Source organism: Megascapheus bottae, chromosome X (genome assembly GCF_031878675.1).
Source record: "Megascapheus bottae isolate mThoBot1 chromosome X, mThoBot2.hap1, whole genome shotgun sequence".
NCBI lineage: Eukaryota > Metazoa > Chordata > Mammalia > Rodentia > Geomyidae > Megascapheus > Megascapheus bottae.
Genome location: NC_143547.1, coordinates 85908079 through 85920500, shown reverse-complemented (window position 1 = coordinate 85920500; position 12422 = coordinate 85908079). Strand labels below are relative to the sequence as shown.

General features: G+C 36.5%; 1 protein-coding gene across 1 annotated transcript; it reads right to left on the bottom strand.

Moving 5' to 3' along the window:
* Window positions 1-10470: 10470 nt before the first annotated feature.
* Prr32 (proline rich 32) lies at window positions 10471-12097 on the bottom strand. Its single transcript, XM_090326642.1, has 2 exons — window positions 12078-12097; window positions 10471-11338 (listed from the first exon to the last, which is right to left on the bottom strand). The coding sequence occupies exons 1-2, from the start codon at window positions 12095-12097 to the stop codon at window positions 10471-10473; spliced, it is 888 nt and encodes a 295-aa protein (XP_090182768.1).
* Between the last annotated feature and the right edge of the window lie 325 nt (window positions 12098-12422).

Below are 12422 nucleotides of genomic sequence, written 5' to 3'. Positions count from 1 at the left end.
AATGTAAAAGGTAGAAATGTTAACCGTGAAGAAAATAGTAGAGTACTTAGTTTCTAGATGAAGTATATTTAAACAAAGTCAGCAATTATGCCTCAGAAGATTATGAATTAATGTGATGGCAAAAGGCAAAATTAGAAAATGATCAGTGCACTTCACTACGGGGAATGATTTAAATTAAAAAATAACTCAAGGCCTATTATATTTGAAAATATGAAGAGAAAATGCTACCATTTGAAAGTAACTCATTGCATATCTAATTTACTGATGAAATTAACCTTGATGATGATATGTTCACTTGTCAAGGCCGGTTTAAGGGATTAATGAATCTTGCACCAAAAAGTTCTTCCACATTCACATTGGTAATATGAGATTGGCTTCCATCTAAGGAGAGATGACATTTATAGGAAGGAATGAAGCAATGGAGACAGATTCATTTTTAGGAGGGCTAGATATTATTTTCCTATCTAACTCATCCTCAACCTGTTAAATGTGTGGCGCCTAACTTTCTGTTATAAAACAGTTAATCCATACCAACTGCTTTTATTTTTTTCAATTTTCCCCTTCTCAGGACATGCTCTACCACACAGCAAGTTTACTGTTCCCCCTCCGTCTAGTATTTCAAACTTCCAAATGCTTCCTTCTTGAAAGCATTCCTTCTCTTATTCACTGACAGTATTTCCACTTCTCTGTTCTTTTAATATTCTTATTTCTCCATATGTTTTTCTCTTTTTCATATGCACACACAGTGTTCACCAATCATCATACTCCTAGTCTTGCTTTGCCTATAAATGATGTTTTCACAAACAGTAAATTAAATAGTTTAAAACAGATGTTTTCCAGTAAAACATATGATTAAAAAATACTATGTGTTCCATCAATGTTATTTCTAGCAGAGTTGGTGGACTTACGGATTTCATACTATTTTATTTAGGAAAAATACCTATTTGTAAACAACAGTAAAGTCACTGTAATGAAGCTAAGATTTTCAGATATTGTATTTTACTACTAGAGATTGTGAGAATGATTTTTGTCCTGAATTACAGTGTGGTCTCTGATTCAGAGTGAGAATGAATGCACATATGTTTAAAGAATTACTGATCCAGAGTTGCAACTTCTCAAACATTTAAGATAAATACCTGGCACCACATAATTTAACTATGGCACTCCTAGATTTATTCTAAAAAAATCAAGCGACCACATAAATAGTAACCACACACCCATGTTTCCAGTAGTATGATAGCCAAGTATGGAAACAGGAGAGTTACCACTAGATAAATGAGTGAAAAGCATATTGCCGAGGGGGATGGAATTAAAAATAAAATATTCCAGATAGCAGGAAAAAATAAATATCACATGTTTCTGTAATATACGAAAATTCTTACATAAGTTGAAAGCAGAAGGACTCTTAGGGTCTGGAAATTGTATATGAAGGGAAATATGTGAGGAAAATAGGATATAAAATGTATGCATGTATGGAAATTACACTGAAAAACTTGCTATTTAAGAAATACCTTAGTGATTATAATAATAAAATTAACCAGGAAATACTTGTTGAAAAACAATGAAAATATACTGAAAAGCCAGGTGCTAGTGGATCACACTTGTAATCCTAACTATTCAGGAAATCTGAGGATTATGGTTCAAAGTCAGTTGAGCCAGGAAAGTCCATGAGAATCTTTTCTCCAATTCCTCACCAGAAAAAGGGGAAGTGCACTGTCTCACAGTGGTGGAATGCTAGCGAGAGTGGTAAAAGCTCAAGGAATAGCCCACAGGCCCTAAGTTCAAACCACTTAACTGACAAAAAAACATATATATATGCATATATTTTTCTTATAATATATTGTATAAAATATAATGAATTTAAAATGCATAGATAGATAGATAGATAGATAGATAGATAGATAGATAGATAGATACATACATACATACATACATACATACATACATATTAAAGACTTTCAGGTATGAAAGAATAAATCTGCAGCACATTTGAATGAGTAAGATTTTGTTTTTTTTGGACAGGACTCTGAAAGCACAGGAAACAAAAAGAAAAATAACTAAATGAGATTGGATCAAACTGTAAAATTCCTTCACACATACAGAAGTGATAAAGGGACAATATACAACAAAACAAGGTAAAATATTTACGAACTAAGTATCTCACACATGACATTGTATACAGAATGTAAAAAAACTCCCCAAAGTTAATTCCTAAGTACTTTCTTTTCTTTGAGACTATTAAAAAAGGAGTTGCTTTCCTGATTGTTGCCTTGCTCCTCTCATTGTTGGCATATAGGAAGGCGGTTGATTTTTGAGGGTTAATTTTATACCCTGCTACCTTGCCAAAAGTTTGAATCAGCTCAAGCAACTTCGGAATGGAGTTTGTAGGGTTCTTTAAATACAGAATCCTGTCATCTGCAAAGAGGGCATGTTCCCTTCTTTTTTTTTTTTTGGTAAGATTTGCTAAGGGTCTGAAAATTTTGTTAATTTTTTCAAAGAACAAACTCCTTGTTTTTTTATTCTTTCTATAGATTTTCTGGTCTCCAATTCAATTAATTCTGCTTTGATTTTAATAATTTGCTTCCTTCTACTGGGATTAGGGTTGGTCTGTTGCGCTTTTTCAAAGAGCTTAAGGTGCGACATGAAACTGTTGATTTGAGATTTTTACAATTTGTTAATGTAAGCACTCAGAACTATACATTTTCTTCTGAGTACTGCCTTTGCTGTGTCCCAAAGAAGCTGGTATTTTGTGTGCTCCTTTTTTAAAAAATTTCATAAACTATTGAATTTCTGTTCTGATCTCCATGATGACCCATTGGTGATTCAACAATGTGTTGTTCAATCTCCATAAGTTATAGGTTTTTCATTGGTGGAGAATGGTTTTCAGTTCCAATTTGATGCCCTTGTGGTCTGAGAGAATGCAGGGAATAATTTCAGTGTTTCTGAATCTGCACAGGTTTGTGTTATGCCCTATAATGTGGTCTATTTTGGAAAATGTTCCATGTGCTGCTGAAAAAAAACGTATATTGTGATGTTGCTGCCTGAAGTAATCTGTAGATGTCTGTTAGAACTAGTTGGTCTATACAGCTGTTCATTTCTGAGGTTTCTCTGTTGAGTTTTTGCCTGGTTGATCTCTCCATAGGTGAGAGTAGCGTGTTAAAGTCACCAACAGTTACTGTATTTCGTTCTATGTGTGCTTTAGTGAAAGTAAAGTTTGCTTGATGGAGTTCGGTGCTCCAGGATTGGGTGTATAGATATTTAGGACGATTATGTCCTCCTGGAGGAGAAATCCTTTTATTAGTATGTAATAACCTTCTTTGTCTCTTCTCAGTAATTTCAGTTTGAAGTCTATTTTATCTGATATGAGGATGGCAACTCCAGCCTGTTTACGGGGGCGATTAGCATGATCAATTATTCTGCACTCTCACTTTCAAAAAATGTTTGCTTTTTTGGGCAAGATGTGTCTCTTGAAGACAGCAGAACGATGGATCTTGCTTTTTGATCCAACTAGACAGTCTATGCCTTTTAATTGGAGAGTTAAGTCCATTGATATTGAGAGTTAGGATTGCAAAATACTTACTAGTTCCTGCCATTTTTAAAAGCTTTCATTAGAGCCTGTGGCTTGACAGTTCTTGGGGTACTTAGCTGGTATGATTTTTAGGTGCCATTTCTTTGTTATTTCGTTCTTATTCTGATTGTTTTTCCTTTGTAGGTGATTGTTCTCTTCTCCCTGGCTGCTCTCCAGATCCTTTCTTTGGTCTCTATTGATTCTGTACAGATTATAATGCTGCGTTGGGATGTTCTTTTCTGGTCATGGCTTTTTGGGGTTCTAAAAGCTTCTTGTATCTGGATGGGCCTGCCTTTCTGGATATTTGGGAAGTTCTCTGAGATGATTCCCTGAAATATATTTCCAATAAAATTGACCTCTTTCTCCAGGCCATACTCAGTACCAATTAGCCTTAAATTAGTCTTGCTAATTGTATCCTGGACCTCCTGAAGCATTCTCTCATATTTCCAAGATTTGGTTTAACTCATTTTCTGTTCTTTATAACAACTAGATTATCCTCAACCCCAATGATTCTCTCTTCTGCATTGTCTAACTTGCTATCAATACTTTTTGCTTTATTCTTCATCTCCCTCTTTCCAATTGCTCATTTTTGATGCCTTGCATCTCTTGTTTTAGATCGTGTATGGACTTCTTTAACTCTTTAATTTACATTTCAGTGGTTAGTTCAGCAACTTTATTTTCTTTGGACATTTTTTGGAGTTCAGTCAGCTTTCTCTTTGTGGATTCTATAAATTTGACCAATTTTCTTTGTCTAGCTTCCTCCTGTTCACGTAAATCCTTTATTATGGCCTCTTTTATGGCTTCCTTACATTCACATATCACCTTCTTTATGGTTTCATGTCATTTAGATAGGGCTTGCTCACGTATCTCTTACTGTATGTTTTCAAACTTTTCATGAATCATGTTTATCAGTTGCATTTGTATAGCACTTAGAGGACTCTCCTCTAGTTTTGCCATTGACTGCTCCATTGCCTGTTTATATTGGGTGGGAGATTCTATTCCTTGATTTGCCATTTTTCTTGAGTTTATTTTTCTGCCCATTTGCAAATGGGAGAAAGATTAATACTGAACAAGATTACAATTTTTGAGATATAACCGACTTAGAGCTCTTTAGCTAGCTAGACAATATCTGTTCTCAATTTTAGATTGGTATTATCACTCCTTTCTCTCTTTTTGTGCACTTACAGACAAATCTAATACCACCACCACTCACCGTTTTATGACCAAAAACAACCCCTCAATCCATTCTCTATTGCATTTAAGTCCCTCTGGACCTACAGTATAATTGAATACCTAGATATACAGTATTGCTCAACAACTATCTACTGTAGATCCATGCATTATAAAACTTGAAGGATGAACAGAGGACAAGAGATATTAAAAATAGTATGAAAGACAAGAGGGGAGGTAAGAAAAGAGTAATGTAGGAGTGTAAGATTAATATAGTAATGAAGAAAAGGAATAGCATAAGGATAACTGACGTAAGGTGATAGGTAAAATAGTTGAGTACAAAATTTAGAAAAAATATGATAAAACTTATGATAATAAGAATAGCAATAAGAAGAATAAGGAAAAGAGGAAGGTATACATAAGAGAGTTCAATGGTAAAAAAATTTTAAAAAGTAAAAATAAAAATAAAGAATGAAAACAAGAAAAAAGCTGGGGTAAGATCCCACACAATTGTGAGTTCTTAGATAAGAAATACTAGGGTTAAGGACCTGTTGGGGCGTGGTCTCTATCTCTGAGGCCTGTTCATCATTCCAGCTCAGTGGCCATTAAAGGGCTTTGGCCAGGCATTCCTCGCTCTCTTGAGGTATTCACATTCCTTGCCTACCTCTTCTTAAGGTATTTATGTGTACTTGACTCAACTGAACCCGTAGAGCAGGTTCTCTGCCCGTGCTTTCCTGCACGGGTCCTTCCCAGTACCTAAAAGTTTGCCCTGACCCATAGTGATAGCACCTTGGCCTTTTTCTATTGGCTACTCTCCCTTTCCCCATCTCCTCTTTCCCCAACAGTATATAACTATGTGCCCAACACAATAAACCTGAGATCTGCTGCACTTTCACGGCTGAGACAGCCCTGGTTCAGTGTTGTTTTGTCCCCAGTAATTGGTCATTGATACTTGCCATCTCGTTCAGCTCTGGGGGACTTCAAGCTGGCCCTGGGTGTCCCTCTCATACCCGTGTTGCTCGAAAGCAGCAACAAAACCAACAGATTAAAAAGCAGGTAACTGTATCAATAAAAATATCATTTGTATCCAGTCTGTACCCAGTGCTGTCACTATGTTTCTAGGAATGACAACAATGACAAAAGGAAAGCGGTGAGGAAAAAAATGCAAAGAATCATAACATTAAAAAGTGGAGGTAAGGGCCAGGATTTTGGCCTAGTGGTAGAGTGCTTGCCTAGCATGCACGAAGACCCGGGTTCGATTCCTTGGTACCACATACATAGAAAAAAGCCAGAAGCGGTGCTGAGGCTCAAGTGGTAGAGCTCTAGCCTTGAAAAGACCAAGGACAGTGCTCAGGCCCTGAGCTCAAGACCAGGACTGGCAAAAAAAAAGTGGAGGTAAAATGTCAAAAAATAAGAAAACATAAAAATGCAAATAAAAAAGGTAGAAAAAGAAAGAAAAGAACAAAGAAAAAAAGGTGCTATTCTTCAGTTTGTTTTTTTTGGGGGGGGGGACAGGATAGGAAACATATCTCCATTAAATTTGGGATCCAAACACTTCAAAAAGTCTTTTTCTCCTGAGATTTGGCTTTGGAGTTTTTCTGATCAATTTGCTTGATTGGGCAGAAAAAAAAGCCAGTTGTGCTGCAAGCAGCTTTGTTTACCAGGAGTGCAGCCCTGCCCAGGGGGAGGAACTTCCACTGGCGTTGAGGATGGAAGTCCAGCTAAGCCGCCTTTGGGAAAACCGTTGCCCTTTTGAATGATGCCACTTCCAGCACCACTTCTCAGGCTCCAGTTGGTTTGGCAGGGTCTTTGCCAGCAGTCAAAATGGCACTGCTCTTGGCTGGTGGGAGAGGGGATTACTTCCCAATGCCGTTCTGCGAGCAGAAGTGGAAACTTCTCCACGGAGGTACTCACAAATTGCTGGGATTTCTGGTTCTGTGAAGCTGGCAAGTCCGGGCCTCAGCTGGGTGACGGTTCCGGGCTTGAGCAGGCTCTGTTTGGCTCTGTCTGGAGCTGGCAGGTTTTGGAGGGAGGCTTTGTCTTGACAGTGCCTCAAGCAGCTGGTGCACAGCTCCACACTGTCTTCTTGCTCCGGTTTTCTGCCTTTCTCCTCTCTGACTGAGATCTCTGTGGGGCTAAAGCTTACTTAGGATCAATATTTCGCTATGAAATTTCCCCTACCATTCTAGAACTGGTATCTTGGCGAGAGTTCAGAAAGACTCACACTGAACCATCACCATTTTCTGCCAATCTTATTCTGAATGATATTTAAATATGATTGTATGACATAGCCATATACTTAGAGTCCTTAAGGACCAACATCTTGAAGTAGTGATTGCTAAGGCATAAGACTTTTTTTTATAGTATGCTGTGATAGTGATTAATATATTCCCCACCCATTTTGTATGTGTGCCTTAGTTGTTTCATAATAGCCACACTATAAAGATCTTGCTTCACGGTGAAGACACTGCAAGAGAATATAAATTATTCTTCTTTAGGGCTCTTTTAAAAATAATCCTCAGAACCAATGAGGTGTACAACACTCTGGTTTATGAAAGATTATAAACTAAAAAATTTTTACTATTGAACTAAAAACCCTTTCAGTTTTCTAAATTCTGGTTGGGTCTTTTGTAAACTAAAGAAAACAAAATGGCTAATGAATCATACCTGAGGACTTAGAAAAGGTCAAAGTTGTACCATTCATTATTTTCTAGATAGAGGGCATTAAAATCTTTTATATCTTCTTGGATATTAATATCCAGAATCTATAGTTTGGACAAAGAATAAAACATACACTACCAATAATAAACATTGGGAAATGAATCTTCTTATGAAAATGGTCATAACTTAAGAAAAGTAAGTACTTAAGCCATTTTCTTCATCATTAGAATTGAGGCATATTTTATTGATGTTAATATTTTGGTTCTGTTTAGGAGATATTTAAGCCACAAAGAGTAAAGGAAGCATATGTATTGAAGAATGTTGAACACATTATATTGTGAGTAATTGTAAAGTGGATATCATGGAATATAATTAATATTAGTTCAGAATAATTAATAGCAGTTTTAAGGTAAATCATGTGTTTCAGAATGGGTGGTTTGCTGTCATTTCAGGATACTAACACATGTAAATAAAGTGATCAGCATTTCCCCATAGAAGCAAGATATAAACATATAAAAAATATAAACATATATAAAAATATGCAAGATAATTGCATATTAATTGAATTCAATAGTAGGACTGTTGGCTTATATATTAAGTTCATTTAAAACTGCTATACAGTCACAAAGTCTAAAATAATAAAAATTATGAAACATTAATAATTTACTACTAGTTATTACTTTCTGTTTACCATATAGCTTTGATGTTTAGAAATGATGCAGATAATAAGCACACATTATGTTAGGAAAGAGAACAGAGGGTTGAGAAGGGTTAGATTGTGCTCTGGGCACTTTTTTGGGGGGCACTTTTTATTACAGTAAATTTCTCGTAGATTGTTGTAATCGTAGACAAAATCCTTTTGAGCATTTAGCTGTGTTACTTCTTTTATGAAGGAAAGAGAATGCTGTCCTGTTGTCACTTACCATACCTATTGGCAACTCTCTGGAGATACAGCACTGTTATTAACACAACAACTTGATTTCTTGTCAAAATATTTTTTAACATCTGGCTGAAAAGATATTTTGATGACTATAAGAATGCCCAACTCCTCTGTTCATTAAGGCTGAAAATTCAATAAGTGTTAGGTACCCTGAGACTAAGCTATCTCATTGTGAGCAGCTGTCAAATGATTTGTTGACTACTCCTGCTCAACTTGCCACAGTGAATTGGTGGAATTCTGCCAGCTTCAGGACATATACGGAGTGAGGGAAATTCTTTCAAGCACTATCCAGATGCTTCTGCTAAGCTTTGTACCACCACCTTCACATTTAGAATGACCTATTATGAAACAGATGGAGAGAAAGGAACTTCAGGAATCCATGAATCCTTTTTTATAATTGTATTTTATTGTCAGGATAATATATAGAGGGTTTACAGCTACACTTGTCAGATAGTGGGTATGTTACATCTTGAACCTTGATACCCTTTCTCATGTTTTTGTCCCCTTTTCCCTTCCTTCCCCTCTATGAATCTTTTTTGTTGCAGCAGCAAATAAACCATTAGGGACGTTAAAACTACTTCAATAATTTTATGTATAAATTAGGCATTATTTATATCCCCAGATTTTGTCTGCTTTTATAACACGTCATGTACATTGTCAACACAACAAGAAAAATGCTTATTTGAAGAACTGTTGTCTAGAGATGTTTCTAATTTAGTAACTTAGTGATTGTTCATATAGGATTGTATTAGATTCTTAGCAGGTTTTCTATCTTTTTTCTTTTTGTTTTGTAGAGTTTGAATATATACATATATTATATGCATATACCAAAAAGCACTTCCGTTGAGTTTTACTCTTTTGGTTTGAATATATTTTAAGATCATTTCTCACTATACTTAATCTGATTGGCCTCAAATTCACTATCTATATTGGAAGGCCCCCATCTTTCAAGTTGCTGAGATTATGGACATATTTATCCATGTATTTAACTTTAAAGTGTTCACCATGTCCATTCTCACATACGGTGTGCCCTACTCATGTTGCTCCTTAAGATTACAAAATTCCTCACGTGATAATTTTGATTCCCTCCCAGAAATTTCATTGTGATGGGATATTTTAGCAAATTCTGAGGAATACAGAACATTATCTGAGAAAATAATTTCACACTTGTAATACATACTGTTCCATTTGCAATTCAAAGTTTTAAACATGTGATAAGTTTAAATAACCATGAAAATACCTGTCTCAATTCACTGTATATTATGGACTTACAAAAATGATGAGCTAAGATATAAGCATTATTTTCATGCTGAAACAATAATCTAAGACATTCCTGTTTTCCCCCTTGTTTCCTTACTTTTTATTTTTGCCAGTCCTGGAGCTTGAACTCAGGGTCTGAGCACTGTCCTTGGGCTTTCTAAGGCTAGGACTCTACCACTTGAGCCTCAGCACCACTTCCAGTTTATTTTTTTCTTTTTCCGATGTATGTGGTATTGTGGAGTTGAACCAGGGTCTTCACGCATGTTAGGCAAGCACTCTACCACCAGACCAAACTCCCGACCCCTACTTTCCTTACTATTCAGCCTCTTTTTGCCTGCCTGTAAAATGACTCTCAATATTGTCTTATCTGGCTCATTTCTCTGTGTACCTTTTCTTCTATTATGTAGGATTTGACTTGCCTTTATGGACTTTGGCCTGCCCTTATTTTTGTGCAATTATCCAACTTAGAAAAACACTCAAATAGATACATACAAATTTTCCACCTAGAATTGGGCCTAGAAGGAACTCATGTTCCTTCTCTCAGTAACAGCACAGGGCAGTTGGTAGCAAGCATTGATAAAGATTTAAACAAGCTGTTTAGTAAAATCACTAAACACTTATGATTTCATTGCCCTGAAGGTAGAAACCAAAATACAAGGCTTAGCCTTCTAAGTCACATTTTTAAAAAATCAAAATATTTTGAGTTTTCAAATCTTTATTGATTTTCCAACATGTAAGGCACATAAGTGCAAAGCAAACAGAATATGAGAGGATAGAGTGATTCAAATATTGAAACATATATTAATAACTTGAAGCTTTACCTCAACCCCTTTTTACTGCTTCCCTTTCCATTATTTTCTATCATTTTAACTCAGTTTGGGGAACCAGGAGATCTAATTAACCCGTGATGATAATGGACAAAATGAGGTGACAAAGGGGCCCCAAATATGGGAGGAGACGCAAAAGTAACAGGTGTAGTGAGAAATGGCTTGAAATTCACGGGTTGAGGAGGTATGAAGCAATGTGCAGAAGAGAAAGGAACGCCTAGAAAACTGGAAGACAAAGGCATAGGTCTTTGCCAGTTATCCACAGGGTGATCTGGCCCATGGAGTGGAAAAGAAACATGAGCCAACCTTGCCTTGGATGGCAACCTAGTATTTCCTGAAGGCACCTCCATCATTATTCCTGATGTAAGGGTGGGGATATATGGAGGGTTTCTTGCTTGTGGACCTCTAGGTGGAAAGGTCACTTTGCTTTGTGGAAAAGATACATAGGATTTTATGTTATTTCCACCTTTCTCAGCAATCCCTCTGTTGACTCTTGTGCCTGAGGCCATTGGTGTCAGAAAGCTGCGAGAGACTTCCTGGGACTTATTAATAGAATCGTGTCCCTTTTGCCTCCAGTCTGCCAGACCTTCAGAACTATTTACTTCTACTGTTGCTATGGAATCTTCTGCAACAGCAGCTGTTAGCCCATAGACATATCTTGGAGCTCTTGAACCAGCAGGAATGCAGAATCCTGCTCTCTCAGTGGGACGCCGTAGCTGCTCTCTTGGCACATCTGTCAGCACTGTGAATGGGGGTCTCAGTGGAACATGAGGGTGGCTCCAGGTTTCAGCACCATCCACATCATCCTTCAGCGAAGAAATTGGGTGCTGGTGAGTAACAGCCTGATGCAGCAAACTGTTCCCATTTTCATTCACTGACAACACGTTTGGTGAAGGGACATGCCCTCCAAAGCTTGCAGAAAATAAAAAAGACAAAATCTAATAAAAATGGAAATTCAGTTACCAGAATAGAATTGAAGAATGTGATTGACAAAACTGACTTGAGTGCATCAGTTCACTCTTTCTTCCTGCAGGTAGTCAGTAAAATATTTCTAATACAGATAATTTTCTAGGAGGATCTTTTGACCCAGGCTACACCAATACCCTTCATTGCTACTCTGAAGGCCCAGCTTCCTTCCCTCATGTCACTAGTACAGTAGACAGATTGACCCGGGCATAGAAACTATTCCAGTGCTTTCAAGTCTATGACATACCTAAACCCAGTGTTCAGATTTTATCAGGAGTGTTTAGGAAAATCTCTTGAGGTAAATCTTTTTTTTTTCTCCATAGAATTCAAATAATGTTTAGTTATACTAAGCAAATATTCCAGTTTGTGTTTATGAGGCATCACATATTTAAATAAATTTTGTCAAATGTTTTCTTTCAAATAATCCATACCATATATTGTTACAATAAAATTTTGACATTTCTGTTTCAGCTGAAAATATTTAACAGTTTTCCCAAATTATACTTAAGATATTTTTAATAATTTCCATTCTTACATTCAATACTCTTATTAACAATATATATATATGCTTTAACTTTTTCGTATGTTCTATTCTCACTTTAATCAATTTGTCTAGTTACACAGCAAACCATTTAAATATGTTTTTGGCTTTCCAAACAACAGTTGTACACCATATTATACTTACATGTTGTTAGTACAGGCCATGAAGAAATATGATCAGGATTGCCTTCATGAGAAGAAGAAAATCAGCTGAACACCCACACAGGCCACCGCAATCTGAAGAAACAATTCAAGTTTCTGCCTTAAAGAGCCTTGGCAATCTGTATGAATCTCAGGACCAACTGCTTCTCTGCAGATTTGAAATGCTATTACGGATGTAACAGTTGTCAGGCATGGGTGGGACAAAAAGGAGTGGGGGAAGGAGTTCAATCTTATGACATTCCTTTGAAGCTAAATGTGAGACTGCTTTGGCAAAGTATTAGATGGATATTAAAGTCCTTCCCTAAATAACTCTGGTGCTGACCAGTTG